Genomic DNA, 24,026 nt, shown 5'->3' with positions numbered 1-24,026 from the left:
AACCTTAGAGTCATATAAGAGCACTAGATGTCTTAAGGCGGAGTCGGCAGCATCGTCAAAGGTGGCCATCTTGGGACAGGGAGCTACTCTGGAGCGCTTTCTGAATTCTTGACAAATTTATCAACGATTGGTTTATTACAAACCTTATTCATGTGGCTACCTATCTACTTAATGTAATTTTCATAGAATAGAATAGAATAGAATAGAATAGAAAATACTTTATTTATCCCCGAGGGGAAATTCAGGAGTCACAGCAGCATTTAAGAAAACAAAAGTAAGAAAGAGTACAGAAAGTGCAAAAAGGTCCATAAGAAATTAGATGACGACATCCCGTCCACCACTCGTCCACCACTCTCCAGCCCAGCCAGTCTCCACCTCCACAGGGTCCAGGACTGAGCCTCCCCAGCAGTCTGTTCAGTCTCTGTCTCCTGGATCCTGTCTGCTCACAGCAGGTGAAGCTCCTCCGATGTGTCGCCGGCGTCCGATGTCAGCTCCATCAGCCACGTCCGTGAACAGCACAATGCCGCTGGGTTAGCACGGCTAGCTCGTCCATCCCCCGGAGCTGGATCCCACGTTCCCAACAACGATGGATGGAAGGACAGGTCCACGTCGTCATCTCCCAGCTCACACCCGAGAACCGGCACGTCGTCCTCACCTCCTCCTCCTCAGCTCGAGGGAAATCATCAAGCCCTACACTAGTTAGCATTGGCATGCTACAGGCTGCTAACAGCTGAGTTCGCATGTAAACAATGCAGCCATGGTTACATGTAGGATCTCCAGACAAACACAGGAGAAAAGTAGTAAAAAATATCGCCGAAGCCACAAAAAGTTTGGTGTCCGTGACCGACAATGAACCATACAAAGTGATGATCCACTCCAAATACAAAGATTACGAAAAAGAGACAAAAAAAATTACAAGAAACAGACAAAGACGTGAGCTGCAACAGGCAGCTACTTGGGTAGCGCCTAGCTATCCAATTCAACGGTTTTAATTATTTTTAAGTAGTATGCAGTAAAATAACTTCATCTCTGACGTTTATAACGAACCAAAATTGAGCAATCTACTGATATTCCAAAGTCCATGCTCCATTAACTTTAATGTTATGAGTGATCGAGCTGTTTAGTTCTACGATGGCCGCCATTGTGACGATGTTACTACCCATTGACTCACAGAGCGCACGAGTCATCATGTGTTTGTCTTTATCAATGGGTAGAACTGGGTGCATTTTCCTGGTCCCTCTCCCATGTTTCTTTGTGTGTCAGTTCAAACAAGCTGGAATAGAAAGAGGCGCAGATGTTAAAAAAGAAATATGTCTTGAATCTTGAACTCATCCTTCAAATTGTTGTGATGGTGGTTGAGTTTCATGATGCTATCTAGTTAGCCAGCAAGCTATCTGTTGCAAGTTGACATAGAGGTTGTTATGGCACTGGGAAACAGGCTGGTTTGTTTAGTTGGAGCGATTTTCGTAGGCTGTGACAGCTGTATCCTCCAGACACTCATGATTTTTCCTTTTCTTATATGATTCAGTTTTGGTTGCTTTTGGATTGCAGGTGTTTCCCCTTCAAAACACAATAAAATAAATACCATACTTGAAATTTAAACACACGACGAGCTGTTTTCTCAGTGAGAGCATCTGAATTACTTGTGCTTTGCAAGTGTTTTCAAGGCTTGTGCTGCACTCCTTCTCCCAAACTACTGCTCACAACTACCGTTGCATGTCAGGATGATTATAACTTCTTTAATGTGATTGTGTGTCTGTGGGACGAAGGTGGAGGGAGGAGGGCAGAGTGTGAGGGAGATAGTTGATCAATTTAAAGCCCAACCTGCTCCGATGAACGCTCCATTAATCCCCACATAAAAATCAATCAGTTCAGAGTTTGTGGTCATAAAGAAAAAAAAACTGAACCAGAGAAGGCACTTAGTTTGAGAGGGGAGGCCACTATGTATGTGTGTGTATGCATGTGTGTGTGTGTGTGAAGGGCTGCCCTTGCTAAAGGTGCCCTCAAGGTGAGCAGCCTAACTTGTCAGATCAAGAGAACGACGTATTTAGAGGTAAACACAGGAGTGCATTAGCCCAGAGGGGGCACCGCTGAGCACAACGCATGGATCAAACTGTTCCAAGGGATTATTCTGTGTGTGTGTTTGTGTGTGCATGTGTGTGTGGGTGGGAGGGAGGCTGGGGGATAAAAAAACTCTGACCTTTCCAGAGCTGTTAAACCGTCCCGCTGGTGACGCCAGGAGACAAGCCCCTCAGGTGGAAGGGAATGGCTGTGGAGTGAATTATTTAGAATGGGACTGAGGTTTTCGCTGGGGAGGGGAGAGGAGGGAGGGTCACAGGGGGTCCAAGCGTGGGTGGAGGGGTTGATGCTTGGGACTGATGCCCCGTGACAAGCCCCATGAAGCTTTCATTGGAGGATCGGCCTCGTACTTCTCCCGCCATTCCTCTTTAGTTCAGCTTTGGGCTCCTGGTCCTGGTCCCCCTCCCTTTTTCTTTTGCCCCCTCTTTCTTCCTGTTGATCCTGATGTGTCGGAGTGCAGCTGCTGGGTGTTTGACAGTGACGGGGACCCTGTTTCTAACTCCCTGCTCTGACAGGAACACATTACTGACAATAAAGCCGCCATGTTTTTTGAGGATCACCCATATGGGCACTCATTTGTCAGCTGTCACTCTGCATTCAGCTCCTGTGTATGACACCAATCTCTGATCATTTCTACTATCAGCAGCTAGATTTAAGACAAGCTAAAGTAAATTAGAACAGCATCCATGGCATTTGTGTTTTATGTAACATAGTTTTATTCAGGTCTGGAAACCTTCGCCAGAGGTTTTGCTCCATTTCCCAAAGGTGCTCTATTGGATTGAGATCTGGGGACTGTGGAGGCCATTTGAGTACAGGGAACTCATTGTCATGTTGAAGAAACAAGTCTGAGATGATTCCAGCTTTATGACATGGAGCGTTATCCTGCTGGAAGTAGCCATCAGAAGATGGGTACACTGTGCTCATAAAGGGATGGACATGGTCAGCAACAATACTCAGGTAGGCTGTGGACTTTAAAGGTCCCATATTCTGCTCCTTTTCTGCAGTTTAATATGGATCATTAATGCCTTCATAAAATGGTAGTAACATGTTTTGGTCCAAAAAGCCAATAAATCAAGCACAGCAGCATTGTTTCCAGGCTCTCATAGCCCCTCTGTTCAGAACGCTCTGATTTAGTGGGCGTGGCCTTCATATGTAAATGAGCCACCGCTGATACCGCCCCGCTCTTCAGCGTCACTGAGAGCGGTGCTCAGAGCTCCAAGTGCACAATGTTTAGAAAACAGAGATGGTCGTTTACCGTAACATTACAGGCTAAAACAACAGGCTAACCGCAGCTAAAGTTAGCATCCTGAAGCTAACACAGAGACAGGGAGGGCACCGAAGAAAAGCTCTTCCATCTGCTCCACAGCACACAGCATTTAAAATACTCACATTTCCAGGATCCCAGGTTTGTTGGAGGATGGTTGGTAATGCGCCTGGATTCAGGACCAGTCTATTTGCTAGCCCTCTGTTGTACTGTCCAAAGTTGGAAAAGCAGTCGCCGTGAAGTGACTAGCACACACATGCACAGTTTTACTGAGTGTAGCTGGCACATTTCCTTGATAAATGAACTCTAGACACTTAGTTTTGTCTTTTTCCGAGATGGGAAGCTTGTGCATGGAACTATGAGGCTGTTTACAGCCAAAAACAGTCACACTCGCTGCTAGAGAGATTTCTCCCCAGATGCGGGGAGAGGAGTGGGCGGGGAGGGGGTTCGGGGGTGTTTGCTCCGGTGGACCAATCAGGTCAGACTTGCTCCTGATTGGTCAAAAAAGGGAATTGCTGACGTCGGCGAATCCCCAAATTCCAAACAGCTCGTTTTAGGTCAGGATTTTACATTCACAAGCTCTACTAAGTTCAGGTTTTGTCATTAAATATCACATTTTGTGGGCTGGGAGGAAAGACAAAGACCCACAAATTTCATCAAAAGACTTAAAGTGATTTTTGCATAATATGGGACCTCTAAACCATGCTCAGTTGGTACTAAGGGGCCCAAAGTGAGCCAAGAAAATCTCCCCCACACCATTACACCAGCAGCAGCAGCCTGAACCGTTGATACAAGGCAGGATGGATCCATGCTTTCATGTTGTTGAGGCCAAATTCTGACCCTACCATCTGAATGTGGAGCAGAAATCCAGACTCATCAGACCAGGCAACGTTTCTCCAATCTTCTATTGTCCAGTTTTGGTGTTGCTGTGTGAATTGTAGCCTCAGTTTCCTGTTCTTAGCTGACAGGAGGGTCACCCGGTGTGGTCTTCTGCTGCTGTAGCCCATCTGCCTCAAGGTTGGACGTGTTGTGTGTTCAGAGATGCTCTTCTGCAGACCTCGGTTGTAACCAGTGGTTATTTGAGTTACTGTTGTCTTTCTTTCAGCTCCAACCAGTCTGTCCATTCTCCTCTGACCTCTGGCATCAACAAGGCATTTTGTCCCACAGAACTGCTGCTCACTGGATATTTTCTCTGTTTGGGACCATTCTCTGTAAACCCTAGAGATGGTTGTGGGTTAAAATCCCAGTAGATCAGCAGTTTCTGAAATACTCAGACCAACAACCATACCTACATGCCTAAATGCATTGAGTTGCTGCATTGTGATTGGCTAATTAGAAATTTGTGTTAACAAGCAGTTGGACAGGTGTGCCTAATAAAGTGGTCCCCCTGACCCTGAGCCTGAAGATGGCTTTATGTCAAGAGGTGAAACCAGCTTCAGCTAAGTCCAGTTGCCTTTTTGGATCAAGCCTCGTCCTGACCTTGTTTTATTTGGCAGAGAGGCTCTACGGCCTTTCAGACACAAGCACTCTGAGGTTTACTGAATCCCTGTCCCCCCAGGCAACAAGGAGCTCCTATCACCACGTCTATCACACGTGTCACACCAGGTCTGTGTGAGCAGATTGCATTAACGTGAGAAGTCAGAGCAGGGGGAGCAGGATTAAAGCCCAGGGTCAGGAGGTCAACCTGCCGAGCATGTACACAGCTCCTCCAGCCCTGGAAAGCAGCGCACTCACAGCCCAGCACCCAGATCGGGTCAGACGCGTGTCCGTCAGCGCGCTGACAGCTGGACACAGCAGCTCGGCAGCAGCAACAACACCTCAGGACGGCGGCAACATAACCCACGACACTCCTTCAGGAAACCAACACGCCGCGGATAAACATGACAGCGATGGAGCAGCAGCAGTGACAGCAAGCTGACTCCTCTCACACGCACCAAGCGACTAAAAATGGGTCTTAGTTTCAATTAGAGTCTGCGAGCTCCCAGCAGCGAGGCAGCAGCTTCTTAATTCGTGGAGGGACGAGTCGATGGAGAGTCGGGGGCAGAGCGGGCCGCTGAAACAGATGGGCCCTGCGTGACTCTGGGCTTCCAGCAGAGGCAAAATCAATGCTCATAACTGCAAAACAGAAGAGAAATTAATAATTATATTACCACAAGATTGCTTTGCATTGCCGGTGCAATCTAATTAATAGCTGTTATGTTTGTAGCCTGTTGTTCTCGGCGCTGTTATTCTTTTTTTAAACCGTGAATGCTGAATGTTTAGAGGAATAGGAGGAAGATCGCTTCGTGTTTCTCTGGTCTGACTCTCGTCTTTCGAACACACTTTCTCACAGCGTTTCCTTCCTCTCGTGTCCTACCTCTTACCTCCTGGGGTGAGGCTCTTTTGCAGTCACATTACCAGCATTTAGGGCGAATGAGGAGCTAAAATGTTGGGTTAATTTGAGATTAAATCATATATTGAATGAATCTCACGTGTTTGGAAGTCTGAAGTTCTGCCAGAATCTCATTTTAAGACACATTCATGCTCTTGGCTTATTAAGATGCTGAAACTTTGCAGTTTTGATGTCCTAGTTTTGGAAAATTAACCCTCAGAGCTCTGTTGTTGAAACCGTCTGGCACTGGCTTCATTTTTATTTTCACTTGGAGTATCTTTGAGTGTTATACCTCATTTGAATCTGCAAACTCTGTCTAGTTTTTGTCCAATTTTTGTGGTAGTTTAAGTTTTTGCAGAATAGTTTATCAAGCATTTCAACTATCATCTGCAACAGAAAACAGAAACAGTCTGCAGCTCCATCTTTTTTGCTTGTTGTGATCCCATTTCTTGGAGGTGCAGAGGTGAAAACCTCTGATCTGAAAATTTGAAGCGTATAATTAAATGCAAAAGAGCTGCAGTTCCGCTTGCGTTCACTTGAGGCTGCCCACTCGAAAAAGACGATGGCTGTTTTCCAGGAAAATTTCTCGACATGCAACGGACCACCACTGTTTGTCTGTGCAGGTTATAGGTTTTGGTGAATTACTGCCATCTACTGGAATAAGTCGGCATTACAACTACAATACAACAACACTAACGCTAGACGGTCCACGAGATAGAAGTGAAGTGGTGTGAAAAAAAAACAGTAGATCTTGTTCCTCCCAGTTATCAAAGAGGCGTTTACTACTAATTCACATTTTTAAGCTATACGTGGATTATATGGAAGTGGTTTTGCCATCAGCTGAAAAATAAAAATCTCCTCCATATTTTTTTTTTTGTAAACGATAAAACTTGGTGTAAGATTGAATATTAAATATGATGATTCTGCTGTGATATGATTCACAAAATAACTAACATGTCAACATCTACCCCAAGTTTGTAGTTAGTATACGACAAAACAGACCCAACAGAGCAGTCATACCACATGCAAAAGTAGTAGGTAGAATGCAGTGCCTACTACATACTACATTGACATGTAATATGGAGTAGATCACTTGGAGTATCTCTAAGTGTTAAACCTCCCTTGAATCTGCAAATTCTGTCTAGTTTTTGTCCAATTTTTGTGGTACTTTAAGTTTTTTGCAGATTAAGTTATCAAGCATTTCAACTCTTGTCTGCAACATAAAAGGAGAATAGTCTGCAGCTCCATCTCTTTTGCTTGTTGTGATCCCATTTCTTGGAGGTGCAGAGGTGGTAACCTAAAATTTGAAGCGTATAATTAAATGCGAAAGAGCTGCAGTTCCTCTAGCGTCCACTTGAGGCTGCCCACATGATAAAGATGATAGCTGTTATCCATGAAAATTTTTCAGTAAGCACAGCGCTAACGCTGTCTGTCTATGTGGGTGGCAGGTAGGGCTGCACGATTATCGCAATCGCAATCGCAATCGCAATGTCAGCACACGCAATTACGTAATCGCAAAAGAGGATATCGCAATCGCAATGTCAGCACATGCAATTCAGTTTTTTCTCCATGATAACCAAGCAAGCCTGTAGACTCATCATGACACAACTTTTTTTATTAAATCGCAAGCACAATCGCAATCGCAATATTGTCCACCTAATCGCAAATCGTACCTTTTCCCCAAATCGTGCAGCTCTAGTGGCAGGTTTGGGTGAATTACCGCCATCTACTGGAATGAGTCGACATTACAACTACAATACAACAACACTAACGCTAGACGACCTGTGAGATAGAAGTGACGTGAAGCCAAAGAAACACAAGTGAATCTTGCTACTTATAAACAAGGCGTTTACTTCAACAAATTCATTAAACCCTCAACCAATCATTTAGTTTTTAAACCATATGAGGATTATTTAGAAGTGTTTTTGCCACCAGCTGCAAAAATAAAAAAATCACCTCTCAGATACATTTTCAGTAAACAATATAATTTTTGGTGTAAGTTTAAAAATAAAAAAATCAAATCAAATAAACTTGTTTACTGCCTGGTTCTAAAATGGTTTGAGTCTGAATAACTCATTTTTAACACCCTTCTTTTAACTCATTACTTTCTAAGTTTTTACAAGTTTTGCCAATAGATGAGCATGTCTGATTGGACTGACAGGTGGGCAACTGTAGCTACCTGCAAAAAGGCTAACGTCCTGCCTCTTTACCTCATCCTAACTCAGCTTAAGTTAAGTTGAGTCAAGCTTTCCTGATACGACACACTTAAAAACTCTGCATCAGAAACAAATGGGTGACATCATGGAGACTTTGTCTCTTTATTGTACAGTCTGTTAACTGTTTCATATCTCTTGGTGTTCGTAGGTGGTTTAGGGCTAATCAGTGTTCCTTAAAATAGCTGGACTGACTGGGCTGTCGTTAAGTTCATGTGTTCATGTGTTTCTGTGTGTTTCAGATCTTTCTGACCAGCTGCTGGAGGTTGTAGGTCTGGAGGGAGCGATGGAGATGGGTCAGATCTACACCGGCCTGAAGAGCGCTGGAAGACGCCTGGCACAGTGCTCCTCTGTGACCATCAGGTCAGTCTGCACTTTATGTCGGTAATACTACTTGTTTTGAAAATGTTAAATGATATGAATGCCAATCACCATCAGTCATCTTTTTTTAACAGGTGACGAAGTTAAACACAGACAAAAATGTTTGCAGTTTTATTATTTTGCTGGATTTTGTTTTTAAACAGTTCTCACTTCTCAATGGCTTAACACTGCAAAAACAGAAATCAAAGCAAATTTTATGATTGATCATTAGCAAAAAACTGTCTGATTAGTCTGAAAAAATTTCTTTTTTTCCAAAATTTAAAATGCACAAATGATGCCTGAGATGGAAGTTGTGAAGGACATAAATTCTACAAACGGAGTGACAAAAATGTGTTTATTTTAATGTATTATTCTGAATCCTAGGAATTTGGAAAGCATTTCTTTTCCATCTCAGTGGATCATTTTTTTACTCTTTGCAGGCAAGTGTAATTATTTCCATGCAAAAACTTGAAATAAGACATTTTATCTGGACTTATCAGGTAAATATGCCTCAGATCAGGTCAAATGAGAATTTTTTTGGGGGGGAATAAATGGTTAATTCTTGCTTAGATCCCAGTTTTGCAGTGCATTTATGACATGCTGCTGCACTTTTTGTTTCTGCTTCTTCAGATTTTTTAATTGGAATTTTATTCTTTGTTAAATGCTTTTCCTTTTATCATCCTATTTTAGCTGATTTTACCATTTTACCATTTTATTTATCCAACTTTTATTTTAAACTGTTATATTGTTTTATTTATTTATGTATTTACACATTTACTTATCTTACCCTCTAGTATTTTTGAGTTTTTTTTTTTTTTTGATTAATCGTTATTTTAGTTTTAACGCCTGTGTTTCCTCATTTTAATTTAAGATAGTGTTTCCTCAGTCCTCTTATTCTGTTTTCTGTCAGAATTCTTATTTATGTCTCTGTGTGTTTGAGTAAGTGAGTGTGTATATTGAATATTGCGGGGGTCTTATGTTTTCATTTTATGCAGTTATGACATTTCCTGCTTTTTATTCCACTTCTTGATATTTTTTTCCCATGTAAAGCACTTTGTATTACAAAGTCCTGTGTGAAAAGTGCTATACAAATAAAGTTTGATTAATTGATTCTTAAATTGTTACACTAAGTTTAATTTGGACATGTCTCTCTTTCCCTCTCTGTCTCTGACAGAACCAGTAAATCCCTGCCCATGCAGATTGATGGGGAACCATGGATGCAGACGCCCTGCACTGTAAGTTACTTTAGCGTCCATCACACTCATATTTTATTAAATCTGGAGACCAGCAGCAAAATATGTAGAGGTGACAAAATGAAAAACAGATGATTGAGTGAGTTTACTGTGTTGCAATTCAGTGATTTAGACATTGAAACACTTTCTGACAGGTATGACGTTTAACAAAAAGCAGTATTAGTCAAGCAAGGCCTGAGGTTAACAGTTAAAGCTTTACAAAGCAAAAAACTGAAATCTTATCAAGTGTTTTTGTCTTATTTTAAGTAGAATTTGTCTTACTTCACTTGATATGAGCCACATTCACAGTTGGAGGTGAGAGTGAATTATGGGTAACACCAGAGAGGAGGGAGTTCAAGTCGCCTATTGTGGAGAAGATCAATGCATGAATGACTTTTTCCCTGATCGGCTTGTGACAGAAATTATTGTAATCATCTTTTAACATCAATAATAAAATGCTTTTAGAGAAGCCCACAAAACTTTTCAGAGATCTCGCACAAGTTTTTCTGAATAATCCAAGACTAGTCGATATGGGTTTTTGTGAGAAGGGGTCTATTAGTTTATGAGGTCCCTTCATCAGGAACTTTGGAAAAGCCGGGTGTTTTCTGACGAACATTATGAAGCATTATGGTAAAGAATGAGCTCTGGAGCTATAATATCAAAGAATCTCCTGTTTCCAAACAATGCTGCTGTGTATGTTAGAGGCTGTAGATCAATAAGACAACAAATACCAGCCATGGAGGGGCTCGTGGTGTTAGTAATGGGGAGAGGAAACGCTGCCATCTGCATTAAAGGGGCCGCGCTCTCTTCAAAGGAAAGCTGCCATTTATTGTACTTGCACTCTGACTCGGAGGCAATTGCCAGCTTTTGTTTGCTTTCTGCCATCATTAAACCTGATTGATCCTAATGTTTGTGATTTACTAAAAAGATGATAACCTTTTAAGGAAGGAGGATCTGAAGGAATACTTGAAATAACGTCAGGAGGAGCTCGGTTTTAAAGATGCATTAAGAGGCCTGGCTACACAACACTGTGTTAGCCGGTTAGCAAAGAAAGCTAACATGTTTTATTTAAACACAAAACAAAAAACAATTAAATTCAGACCTAGTTATGAAGCAGCACTGCTACATGTGATATGTCGCTTCAAAATGCAAATGGATTGATGGTGTTAAATATGTTATGCATGCAGAGGAGCTGAGATCATTTGCATAGCTGTTGTGGTTAATAATTAGTGGGTTAACATCCCAACAACTGAGATGTTTTTATAAGCATTTAACAGGTCGACTGATTTCACATTCAGCTCTGCCGTGCTTTGATACTCGTCCTGTGAATCATTTGAGTTATGTGCTGTCAGATCCTAACTTTACTCCGTGGATTTGTGCCAGCACACACAAGAGCACTTACAGGCTACTCGTTTGGTCATGCTCAGGGTATTTCAGCGTTTCTCTGACGATCCATATGTAAATCTCAGCAGCACTTCAGCCGCAGTGGTGTTTGTAATTAAAGCTAAACACAAGCGTAATCAACGCGCGCTGAGGAGTTTCATTTGGAGAAATGAAGATCGTGGACAGAGGGCAAACACTCAAGGAACAGCGAGTTTGAGACGCAGACAGTAAAGAATACTAAGACGGTACTAAACATCACAGGGAGATGATCTGTGGGGGGATAGAGGGACAGATACTGCACCAGATTCTACCTCTTCCTCATCAGCTTTAGTTTAACTTTGGACTTAAAGACAGGCTGAAACATGGCTTTGAATCAGCTGATCCATTTTCACATTTCAAATATTGTATTGTGAGGCCTTCCATCACTTTTTGGCTGCAAAAAAATGAAATCTTATCAAGTGTTTTTGTCTTATTTTCAGTAGCAAACGTCTTTTTAGACTTAATATGAGCCACATTCTCATGAACAGTCCAGAAAAATGCCTTGTTTCAAGTTATTTAAAGACAAAAATGAGGTCTGAGTTGGTTGAAACAAGTTGAAAAAAATTGCCAATGGAATGAGAGAAAAGTTACTCCTGTTAAGACAAAGCATTTTTTTTTTACAAGCAATTCAGACCTCATTTACGTTTTTCTGGACTGATCAGTTGAATGTGGCTCATATCAAGTGTTATAAGACATTTTTACTTAAAATGAGACAAAAACACTTGATGAGATTTCATTTTTTTTGCGGTGCACTAGTAGGAGGCATTCTGGGAAATCAGCATTTTACATTTGCATCAATGCCAAGTTTTTGGAGTGTGCAGGGACCGTCTACAAATTGTCATAATTGCCATCACGCTTGTAGTCTTTTGAGACAAAGCTGAATAAAACAAAAGAAAGATCAAATTACACCGCCAAAACCGAAATCTTATCAAGTGTTTTTGTTTCATTCTCAGTAGAAAATGTCTTTTTAGACTTAATATGAGCCACATTCACCTGACCGGTCCAGAAAAATGTCTTGTTTCAAGTTATTTAAAGACAAAAATGAAGTCTGAATTGCTGTAACAAGTTGAAATAAATTTGCCAATGGAACAAGAGTAAAGTTACTCGTATTAAGACATGATCCTAGTTTAAAGCAATTTTTTCTTACAAGCAACTCAGACCTCATTTTTGTCTTCAAATAACTTGAATCAAGACATTTCTCTGGACTGATCACTTGAATGTGGCTCATATTAAGTGTAATAAGACATTTTTACTTAAAATAAGACAAAAACACTTTATGAGATTTCATGTTTCTTGCGGTGCATCAGTAGGAGGGATCTTAGGAGCTCAACACTTTACATTTGCATCAATACCAAGTTTGGAGTGTGCAGGGACCGTCTACAAATTGTCATAATTGCTGTCACGCTTGTAGTCTTTAAAGACAAAGCTTAACAAAATAAAACAAAGGTTAAATAACACTGCAATCACTGAAATCTTATCAAGTGTTTTTGTCTCATTTTCAGTGGGATATGCCTTTCTATAATTTTTAAGTATTTTTTTTTTACTTGTTACACAATTTAGACCTAATTTTTGTCTTCAAATAACTTGATTTTTTTTTTTCAACATTCTTTTTTATTGAATTTTTGGCACAAGATGAGCAGAAATTTACCATTTGTTACAATGAACATGCATATACCCCCCCCCCACCCCCCACCCCAACTCCCCCCCACTAAAGGCCAAATCTGCATTAAGTTTTTCAGAATAAAAGAGAAAAAAGAAAAATAAATAAATAAATAAATAAATAAATAAGATAAGATAAAAAAATAATAATAATAAAAAATGAAAGAAAATAATTCAATAAATGTTTAAAATATTTAGAAAAAAAGGAAAAGAAAATAATAAGCTATATACACATACATACATATACAAAGTAATAGTAATAACATAATAACTAGAAAAAATAAGACTTTTTTACTTAAAATAAGACAAACACTTCATGAGATTTCATTTTTTGCGGTGCATCAGTAGTTGGAGGCATCCTGGGAAATCAACATTTTACATTTGCATCAATGCCAAGTTTTTGGAGTGTGCAGGGACCGTCTACAAATTGTCATAATTGCCATCATGCTTGTAGTCTTAAAAGACAAAGCTTGAAGAAATAAAACAGTGGTCAAATTACACTGCACTTTTTTTTTTTTTACTTGTTACAGGCAATAATACCTCATTTTTGTCTTTGAACAACTCGAAACAAGACATTTTTCTAGACTGGTTAGGTGAATGTGGATCATATCTAGTACAACAAGACAATTTTTACTTAGAATAAGACAAAAACTTTTGATAAGATTTCAGTTTTTGCAGTGCAATTATTTAAAAGAAGCAAATTCTAGTCAAAATAATTTACAAACAATTAACATTTCACATGCACCGGTCAGTAAAACCTGATAAGAACCCCTGCAGAAAATGATGTGTGACCAAAATGTCCAAGTATTATTTTAGGCACAATATTTACAATTTATTCATAACATAAAGAAAAGTCTTATTGATGAATTACTGATAAGACTGAGATGGTTCCCCTGAATTTCTGCCACTTTGATGATTCATGTGTAAAAAAAAGATTAATTGGGAAAGATTTCACTACAATTTTATTAAAGAAGATTTAGAAAAGGTGGTTAAACCTGGAGGAGAGGATAACTTCTATAGAGCCCAGGCAGCGGTCGAGGTGGTGATGAAAGGGTGCAGGATGTGAGGAAGAGCTGGACGTCTGAAGGATTGACGCTGACAGGAAGTGGAGGTGACGAGGGTGGAGGAGGGTCACAAACGGAGCAGAGAGGAGATGAGAGGATGATTGGATGAGAGAGGTCATGAGAAAATGTGGTTGGTGAATACCTCAAAGAGTGAACGCCCATTGAAATGGCTTGTTTCAAGGTTTGTTTGTGTTTTTAATCCCAGATTGAGATCGTCCACAAGAACCAGGCCCCCATGCTGATGGGGACTCCACAAGGCCGGAGCTTCTTCTCCTCCATCGTCAGGCGAACACGCACCGAGAGCAAAGACTGATCCGTCACCGCTTAAGACCAACGAGTCCTCTCAAACACCTGGAGACCAGCGGTCAGACGCTGACCATCACTTAGTGAAGGGGTCTTTGATGCCTGTTTGATAGCCCAGCTTTCAGTAGCACGCTGCAGGTGCAGTGAGTATCACCTGCAGCATGGAGATGTCACTGAGCGGGCCTCGATTCATCCGCAGCGAGGTGTGTTTAGAAGTGACGCCTCGGTGTGTGTAGCTCCAAAAATACTGAAGCTATTTCGGGTGGTCCGGTTTTATAAAAGTCTGTTTTTATTTCTGCTGTTGTGATCTGTGCCATGTGGAAAAAAAACCCACAGACGAATGTGTTTTGTGATAAGATGTATTTATTTATTTATTCATATTTGCTGCTATTGATGTTTTCTAACAGTTTTTTGCATTTGCATACCCCTGATGCATGACGGACAGTGAATGAGGATGCTGCTGTTGAAGCTGACATATCTGGTGTTTTGCAGATGATCTTTCCCAAACGTTTAGTAAGAAGTGAAGTTTCTGTGCTCAGCATTTCATCAGCGCTTCTCCCCCTGAATGGCTTCAAGTCCTGAAAAAGACAGAAAGAAACACTCGCTTTCTTCCTGCAAGTCATCCTGCGATGTCATGTTTTGATCTGATGTGCTGCTGCTCCGTCGGTGAAAAAGATTAGGAATGATTATTGATCCTCATAAAAAATGCATGACACTCTTTGTTTGGCGTCGCACCACAGATTTTCCAGACAGTTTTACCAAATGTGTGCACACTTTGTGTTGCATGAGTGACCGGGATCTGTTCTGACACTTGTGGAAATTGATCGTTTTTGAATCTAGAGTGCTGCTCGGTTTAACCATATCACTTTATCTATACCATGGCTGCATTTTGATTGGCTCCTGTGTGTTTTTGAAGGTAGAAAACGCATCAGAAAAACGTCATGTGCTCTTTCATGTAGCTCCAGTGACTGTATAGTTGGATTTTTAGGGGAAGCAGTTTGACCTCCCTGGTCATTGATTCGCTCTGATGTCTGCTGTTGAGTGTTTACAGTCTCCTGCACATACAAGACAACATTAACCAATTAAAGCCTAAATACAAAATGAGTATTGACAGATATAATGTGGAAGAATCGATGCTGGATGCTCAATCTCGTCCTATAATTACAGGTTTCTGAGGCATTTTACAGCCAGTCACACACGCACATGCCTCTATAAGACGTTTTTATACTCACTTTAAACTGCCAAACTCACAGAAGAGTCTCATGAAATGGATAATAATAACATTATTTATCTGTAAAACATTTACATAGCACTCAGTTTTCTGTATTAAAGAGTAAATGTGTTCTTTGACATGACTCTACTCCTGGTTGTTTTCAGAAAATAGCTCCAGTCTCGACTGTTTCACTCTGGAAAAAGTGCCAAACCCCAGCACAGACTGAGGTCTACAGAATCTCCATCTCTTTGCTCAGTACTTTGCAGCATTTGTACACCGAGTTGTATTTTTGTAACAGTATTATTATTATTTTTTTCTCTGCTTATCGCGCTTATTCACAGTTGAACTCACACCACGACGTCGTTCTGCTGAAAACAAACTATGCCTGCAAATGTGACTGAGACAAGTGATAATAAAGCTCTGTTGTTTGACAAAGTGGTCGGGCTGTTTTTTTGTTTTGTTTTTTTCCTTATGTTTGTGTTGCTTTTTTGTGGGTTTATCTTCTGTTTTTTTGTTTACCAGGCCTGCTTCATACAACGCACTACGGGGCCTTGATTGTAAAGTTGCACACACTCCAAATAACAACATTTCTCCACATTTAGCTCTAAAAAATCACTTTTGCTGCAGATTTAAAGAAATATTTGTGAAATATATTTGTCAAATATTATAACATAATGTTGGATATTTTGTCTTAATGTTAAATATTATAAATTAATGGTATAACTGAATGTCCCAATTCTAAATATTTAGCTACGCTTCTAAACATTTAGCTTGTTCTTTATATTTAGCTCATACTTAATATTTATCAAATATTTATAAATCTAAAGCCAAGATTTCTTAATATTTGGACAAGGTTTCTTAATCTTCCTCGTTTTTTAATCTTGAGCAAGGCCTTTTAAGTATTTAGCTACGATTTTATCTTTAGCTAACATGCAAATTCACACTCCCGCTTGCCGGAAGTACCAAAATAAAAGTTCGAGGAAGCGATTTTAAGAACGTTAAGCTCCCCCTCTTCGATGTCCGCCACAGGATTTTCAACAGTACCATCACAGCACTCGGTACGTTTATTTTCTAACGGCTGTTTTAGCCGACTGTGTTTGACTTTATCAAAATACGCTTGGCTGGATCGCTTCCTCCAACTTTTATTTTGGTACTTCCGGCGGACGGGAGTGTGAATTTGTTAGCTAACGTATAAAGAAACGTACCTCAAGATTTAGAAATCTCGACTTCACTTTTTTGAAATCTTAGCAAATATTAGGAAATCTTTGCTCAAGATTAAGAAATCTTTGATAAATTTTTAGTCTTAGCTAAATATTTAGAATGAAACTAACTGTTTAAAAACGTAGCTAAATATTTTAAATCAGGACATTCATTTATAACATTTACAAATAACATTTAACATTTATGTATATTTGACAAATATATTTCACAAATATTTCTCTAAAATCTGCAGAAAAAGTGATATTTTAGAGCGAAATATGGAGAAATGTTATTTGCAGTGTGTGCAACTTTACAATTGGCGCCCCATAGTAACAGGATGTCCAGATTTTAATGAACTACACTTCTAATATTTCAATAAACTCCCCCTGGAAGAGTATGCAGAACAGATATGGCAGACACAACTCATCTCTTTTCTTTCCAAGGTTTATTAGCCACACACACAACAAACAAACAAATGTAGTCGGATAAGTAGTTAGACAAATAGGTCGTAAATCTAAAACATAAACCCACAAACTCAAAACTGACTTGAATAAATTCACCGTCCTCTGTCAAACATAAATCCCTCCTTAAAAACTAAAAATACTCACGCACCGACTCATCATACCAATTTGACTATGAATCCAACGAAAATGAAACTTAATGATTAATAGGCATAACCCTGCCTACCCCATACGTGCAGCACGCGATCAGTGAATGTTAATTAAACAAACATCAACATCAGGTAGATAACAAGTGAACAGTGACCCAAGTAGAGCTGAAACAGTAACATCTATCTCCAAGGTATTTCAATCACAGTAGATACTGTGTTTGCAGAATAACATGGCATATTAGATGGTCAGAGTTTAGGATATACAAAAACTGATAATGTTGAAGTTCATCTGGAAAGAAAATCTTGTATTTAACAGTTTTAAGAGCCCAAACACATTTTACAAGTCAAGCTATCAGTGCTTAATTCATCAGAGTAAGAATAGGCTTCATTTCTTCTGAATCCACTGCTTGAATAATTTTCAAGAAGATGGGATAGATACAATTTTAAACAAGAAAAACAAGCGTAAAAATGACCACCCTGAGTGATCAAAATTGTAAACAAATAAGTAAATAAGTGAGTTTATTTGTTTACATGGGGTTTTAATTTCTTCCACCTCTTTAAAAATCCAACTTTTCAGGACTGCTGGTGATAAAGAAGCCTCTCCCCCTCTTCCTGGATTGACACTTTGTTTGTAACTGCATGTCTTAGTGTCAGATGGGTGCACACCTGCACTTGAACTGCGTTTCTTGGTCCTCGGGGGAGGGTTCAGCAGGAGTGACACGGTGCTTCACTTCACATCCACTTCACCCGCCTGGTAATGGAACCCTGCCTGGATCCAAGATGGCACCAGGTGACCACTGCTGACTTCCGATATGTCTGTCTTTTGGTCAGGTGTTTAGTGAAATGGTCAAGTTCTCTTTCAGGGGGTTATCCTAGATCTGTCCTGTTTGACTGCAAGAAAATACACACTGACTGGTGAACACACTGTTATCACACAACTGCTGGTCACAGCTCTGTGAGGATTCTGGACAAAGCAGCACAGGGTTATAGAGGCAGTTTCTTCAGCACTCTGAGATTATGGCAGCAGCAGTAACAGGAGTCATGATTTACAACAGACTTGTAAAATTGTAAATATTGTTACTGGTTGTCTTATTTTTATTTCTTTTTTTTTTGTCAAAAAGAAGAAGCATTTGTTCACAACAGCCAAAAACTCATCACAAGGGCTTCAAGTCATTTATTACCTGTATGTTATTGGCTGGCAGACATACAGTTAGTGGCATCCTTTCCTCTAAACAGAGTTTGAAATAATAAAATTGACTTTATATTCATCATTATTTGATTGTTTATTGATTATTTTGATTATTTTTTAAATCAAGGTAATTTAAGGTAATGTCTAAATCAAATTAATATTGTATTATTAATTGTAAATTTAAGTTGTTAAACTAGTTATGGTATAAAGTGTAACATGTATTTGATAAACATCTGCAAATGTTGTCACTAAGTCGTGGCACATACATAAGTTTGCAGATGCCTCATTCTTGTCCCGTTGCTACAACCATAGACTGTACAATGAATAGACGTCGTCTTTATGATGTCACTCATCTGTTTTTGGAACAGAGTTTTGAAGCAAATAGTCAGCAGGGGCCATGTTGGAAAAGGAGCAGGCTTTGAGCCTCTTCACTAACAGCTATAGGGCACCCACCTGTCAATCATTTGAGCTGTTCCTCTGAAAGGGTGAACTCCTAATCTTTATATCTACTAAACTGCCAAGTTAGAAAGAACAGTAGAGTGTGTGCCATTGGAGAAATTAGCTATTCAGATGGGAAACTTTTTTTGCACCAGGCTGTGAACAAATCAATTTCTTTATATTTAATTTTCGTATTGATTTTAAGATATTATTGTTTGTTTTTGAAGCTTAGAATGGACTGGCCCCACAGTGTACCCCACAGTGATGCCCAGGATGAGACTTAAAATCAGAGGGGACAGGGCTTTCTCTGTGGTCGGCCCCAGACTTTGGAACGCCCTCCCCCTCCATGTCAGAACAGCCCCCACAGTGGAGTGTTTTAAGTCTCGTCTTAAGACCCATTTTTAATCCCTGGCTTTTAACATTGCATGAGTTTTGTGGCCCTCTGTGTCTCCTATTTATTTTACTACATTTAAGTATGTCTTTTAATTATTTTACTATGATTATTATTATTATTATTATTATTATTATTATTATGTTTATCTGTTTAATTTAATTATTTTATTTATAGTATCATGTTTGTTTTATTGTTTTTTATGATTCTTTGTAAAGCACTTTGTTGACATTTTTGTTGTTTAAATGTGCTATACAACTAAAGTGGATTGGATTGGATTTCTGCTGTAAAAAAAAAAAAAAAAAGCTTTTTTTGTATTAGTGTGTGTGTGGTCTCTGGTACTTCCGGAGCCAGCCTCAAGTGGACACTTGTAGAACTGCGTTTTATTTTTATTTTTTTTTAGCAATTCCACGTTGCCTCATATTTATAGACCAGAGGCTGCCACTTAAATTTGACCCAAAACAGTATGAGGGTAAACTATCTTTAATACACTTTTTGTTGTATTCAGTAAATGATTTATTATTATTATTATTATTATTATTATTATTATTATTATTATTATTATTATTATTATTATTATTATTATTATTGTAAGTAGGCTACTAAAGATAAAAAATGTAAACATTCTTGCTTTCTAATTATTTAAAAGAAAAAAAATCATAAAAGTTTACCTCGTTTTCCCGGGGCTTGGTCATCCCAGCCTCTGATTGGTTGGTTCTGTGACACGTGATTGCGCGACAAGGAAGTGTTGTTTTGCTAACCACGCGTAGCTACAATCTACAATAACATGCTGCTCAGAAACTTTAGCCTCACGTGGCTCTGTTTGAAGTTTTATTTTGAGTTCTTACAATTTAAATTTAAGATTTTTAAAAACTTAAATAAAAAAAAATGAAAACCATACGACGTGAAAAAAATACGTAGACTGTACGCTTAGAAAACTTCCCGTGCTGTATATATATATATTTTTTTTTTACTGTGGGCTGCAGTGTGAGTTAGAAAGTGGTGTGAAGGTGTTTTTGGGATGCTGTCCTCAGCGGTGACCCGTGTTTCTCTTCCAGGTCAGCGCCTTCCGCGGGGCTCCGGCACTCCCAACAATGTATCCCTTACAGGAGCGGTGAGAGCTGGCTCTTCTTCTGGTCCCTCTGGAGGCTCTTCAAAACACAGTTACCATGGACACAAACTTAACCGGGAGAGGAGTGTATGTGTGTGTACAGACTTGGAGAAGGGCGGTGGGGGTGCAGGTGCAGTAAGAAACTTTAAAAGCATGAAAGATTACACAGAAGTTTTGTTGCTTTTAAAATAAGTCCACATGTGAAAAGAAGAGGGGATTACACCTTTATAATACAGGGGCTTGTCCGGTGCTTACTGCCTGCAGCCGTGCGTGATTGACTGCCAGCAATCTGATCCAGTGAAAGACATTGACAACCAATAGGAAGCGGAGTGCGGCTTGTTTCCATGGGAGGCCCCGGGAGGCGATGCCAAGCCGCTAGAAAGCAGCACAGCGAGCGGGGAGAAGCGCAGGCAGCAGCCGGGACTGTGGAGCTCTTACAGCCGCCTCTGTGTCCCTCTGAACGCGGATGAAAGCGAGGTCGCTAGGTAACAGTTTTTCCCTACTCTTATCCGCCAACTTTATACTTTGGTGTAAAAACATGTCGCTGCGCCCTGCGGCTAAACGCGCCGCTCGTTTACGCACGAAATTTGCAGATTGTCAACTTAACTTTACAGCATCGAGGGAGGTGTTGTCGGTAATGTTGGTCTCATAAGAGCAGCACAAAGCTCCTGAAGTGTGCTCACATGATGAAATGAAAGTCCTCGCTGTCGTGTTCTGTGTTATAAATACTCACTCTTTCTGAAAGGTGACCGGACAGAAAGGAGGGTGCAGATCGCTCGTCAGTCGCTGCAGAATGGATGGATTTCACGACCAGAGAGTGCCTTACTGTAACTCCAAAGTGAGTTAAAACTTGGAGGCAAATCAGACATCAGAAGCAGATCTCTCACATCATCTTTTATTGTTGTAGATGTCTGTTCTTCTCTCTAACGCTCTCTGTTCCTTCTGATCTCATCCCTCTCCCTCCCTGCTGCTGCCAAGACTCATTCCTCCTCAGGGACCGTTTAAGTTTCATTTAATCATCAAAGATAAAGAGCTAAACAAGGTGCCTACTGCTATACACAGTGATATTGGTTATGCACCATGTTACAACTTGTTAATTATATCTGAAGCGCAGGTTCCCTTTGCTTTTTAAAGTGTGTGAGGCATCAATGAGTGGCTCATTCAGTTGCACTTGAGCTGCAGCCAACAACAGAATCACTGCTCCTGTGAGGGAAAAATTGATTTGTGTCTTCTTTTTTTTCTCTCTCCTCCTCTCTGTTGCAGAAGCTGCAAGAAAAGACAACAAGCAGCCAGAGGCCAGCACATGACAGAAAGAGAAAATTCATTAAGTCCGACCTGGCTCTGGACACTGAAGGTAGGCAGAGGGCAGAGGGAGAAGTTAATTTCACGGCTTCTAAACATTTAGCAAAATTCAATTGGTTTGCGGCCACCTGCGCTGCTAACAAGAGAATCTCAATTACAACACAGCGGCCTGTGATGATCCTCACAAGCCTCCGTCACTGGTCAGACACACAAATTGACTTGTTATTAGCCGCACTGAGCTCCAGCAGCTCAGACGGGCACATCACCCCGCTGTAATGAACTCACTTGTTTCAGATGCCCCTCCTGTGTTTTTAAACTGCTTTAAAGCTGTGTTTCTGCTTTGTTCCCCCCTCTCAGAGCTCTTCCAGGACCTCAGTCAGCTGCAGGAGACTTGGCTCGCAGAAGGTAAGTGTTTTAAATCTCGAGCACAGGAGCAAAAAAAGGAGGAGAGATGGGTAAAAACTGGTTGTGAGGGGGGGAGAAAAAAGCAGCCTGGAGTTACTTGCCTAGCGTCGCAGTCCAATTAAAAGCCTGTGTGGAAGAGGCACCTTGTGTGTCATGCATACATTAGAGACTGCGAGCGAGGGGTCTTGAGGGAGACCGAGGAGGCTCTACCCAGAGAGTGTCATCACAAATTACCAGGAGAAGGCTCTCCGACGCTCACTGTCTCTTCTGCTTTTGGCAGGAGCTAACACGCTGCACGCCAGCCGCCACCACCTCCACCAGCTCTTTCTCTCTCCCTCCCTTCCTCTCCTCTCCTCCTCTCCTCCTCCCTCTCCTCTCCTCCTTTGCTTCCTCTCAGCACACCTCTCTATCTTCTCCAGCTGTACCATCACCTTGTCTTCTTCAATTCCATTTCTCGGCGGCGCAAAAAAAAAAAAAAAAAAGAATGGATCTATAATTTTTTTAAATCGCAGACCTCCAAAGCAACTTTTTCTCCTAAAAATAGTCGTCATTTTTTTTTCCTTTTTATTTTTTTCCTCTCATGGAAAGACTTACTCACTGTGGTCTTACTGAGACGTGATGCTTCAGGATTTAAGCGCCAGTGTCCTCTTCCCACCGTGTCTGCAGCACCGAAGTTTTGGTTAGTGTTGAATATCGTTCCTCTTCTTCTAACTCTGTTTTCATGTGCATGTGCTTCTCGAATTTAGAGCGCTCGACTCTTTTTTTTTCTAAAAGTATCTTACTTGCTTTGAATATTGCATGTAGCCTGAAAGTTTCAGCTAGAGTTTGCTGCTTCTTTTTTTTTTTTTAAGACTTCCAGAGCGAAAAGTAGAACATTTTCCGAGCAGCTGGAGTTTGCTGTGTCGGTGCAAAAACAAATTTATGTAAAGTCAGTGAGTGTGAGGGCTCAAGTGTACTTTTCTTGCAGGAAAATCTTAAGAATAAAGCAAATCTTGGAATTAAATCTGCAAATACATGACGGCAATGAGTGGAAAATGTAGTTTTTGTGACTCTTTGTAAAAATAGAAACAGGAGGCTGAGTGCTCCAACTGTGCTACAGCGTACTGGCATGCAAGAAAATCTTTTTTTTATTTCAATATAAAAAGTTTTTAATGTGTAAATATGTAATTTGAAGTCAGAGTGAGAAATGTATAAAAATCTGTTCAGGAGGAAAAAAAAATATTCCTTTTATTTAAAAAAAATGATGAAAAATGAAGCTTAAAAATGTTAAATTAGCAAAATTTTTTCACTTTAAGACTGAAAAAGGTTTCATTTTTGAATATAGGTTTAGAAAAGTTTTTATTTTATCTCTTTCTGTCATTATTTAAGGACTCTAAAGTGCTCTTATACTTTCTTAAAACAAGGATGGAGTGCTCAGACATCACCTGGAGAAATTTTGTGTCGTCGCACAGGTGGAAAAAGACCCTCCATCATTTATGGGCACGTTTCTAAATTCTCAGATCCAACACTTTTAAAAAATGAAAAGTATGCGTTTGAAACAGATACAGGAGCGTTTGAGCCGCGGCGAGCAGCAGTCAGATTGTAAGGCGGCTGCGGCGTGCACCGCAGGGCGTGTAGAAGAATAAGACACCATTTAAATATTTCAGTATCCAAAGTGAGAAAAGAGACGGCGGCAGCTGATAAGAGGTATTACTGTTAAAGATTACAGTTCTGCCTGTCATGGATCAACGTGACGACTTCAAGATTGTAGATTTAATGAATGACTTCCTGTCCATTAGGATGAAAAGGAATACCTCCCCATTTCTAAGATTTATTAGTTCAGGTAATTGGAAGAAGAGGACGAATTAGGAGAGACAGACTGAATTTCCGACTCAGACGAGGAGACGTTGAGAGGGTTTGTCTGCGATAAGATGTATTTTGACATCCAGAAACTCCATTCCTCTCTCTGCCTCCACCTCCGTTTGATTTTAGAGGAAAAAAAAAAAAGTCACATTTTCTAACTTTGGTGCTTGTGATGGTTATAGGTAACACAGTTTGTGTGTGAAGTTTGTTAAAACTGGCTCAGGCCTCGTGTTTGCAGCCTTTACAACTTCTCCCTTTTCATCCTCACTCCCGTTCCCCTTCTATTCTTCTGCCACCGTCGCTTTTTTTTCTTTGTTTTGTGAATGGCGGCAGATTTCCAGCTCTGCCGTTCTCCCCA

At 40.3% G+C, this 24,026-nt stretch overlaps 2 protein-coding genes across 7 annotated transcripts in view; both read left to right on the top strand.

The window, feature by feature from the left end:
- Nucleotides 1-15,597, top strand: part of dgkb (diacylglycerol kinase, beta) — a 121,889-nt gene extending 106,292 nt beyond the window's left edge. For all 5 annotated transcript variants that reach the window (XM_074683158.1, XM_074683157.1, XM_074683161.1 and 2 more), the window contains 3 exons: nt 8,170-8,290; nt 9,462-9,522; nt 13,870-15,597. In XM_074683158.1, coding sequence (XP_074539259.1) covers nt 8,170-8,290; nt 9,462-9,522; nt 13,870-13,977 — 290 coding nt within the window. In that variant the 3' untranslated portion in view covers nt 13,978-15,597. The remainder of the gene's footprint in view (nt 1-8,169; nt 8,291-9,461; nt 9,523-13,869) is intronic.
- Nucleotides 15,598-20,465: 4,868 nt separating this feature from the next.
- etv1 (ETS variant transcription factor 1) overlaps nt 20,466-24,026 on the top strand; it is a 38,236-nt gene continuing 34,675 nt past the window's right edge. The window contains exons 1-4 of one of the 2 annotated variants that reach the window (XM_074683792.1): nt 20,466-20,604; nt 20,865-20,957; nt 21,383-21,473; nt 21,779-21,826. In XM_074683792.1, the coding sequence (XP_074539893.1) occupies nt 20,913-20,957; nt 21,383-21,473; nt 21,779-21,826 (184 nt within the window). In that variant the 5' untranslated portion in view covers nt 20,466-20,604; nt 20,865-20,912. Of the gene's footprint in view, nt 20,605-20,864; nt 20,958-21,382; nt 21,474-21,778; nt 21,827-21,985; nt 22,506-24,026 lie in introns of those variants that run through there. The other variant, XM_074683793.1, reaches the window with a different exon arrangement.

Source organism: Halichoeres trimaculatus, unplaced genomic scaffold (assembly GCF_033239565.1).
Source record: "Halichoeres trimaculatus isolate MK-OKI-2021-1 unplaced genomic scaffold, fHalTri1.1 fHalTri1_scaffold_12, whole genome shotgun sequence".
Classification (NCBI taxonomy): domain Eukaryota; kingdom Metazoa; phylum Chordata; class Actinopteri; order Labriformes; family Labridae; genus Halichoeres; species Halichoeres trimaculatus.
This window is presented reverse-complemented; position numbering and strand designations above follow the sequence as displayed.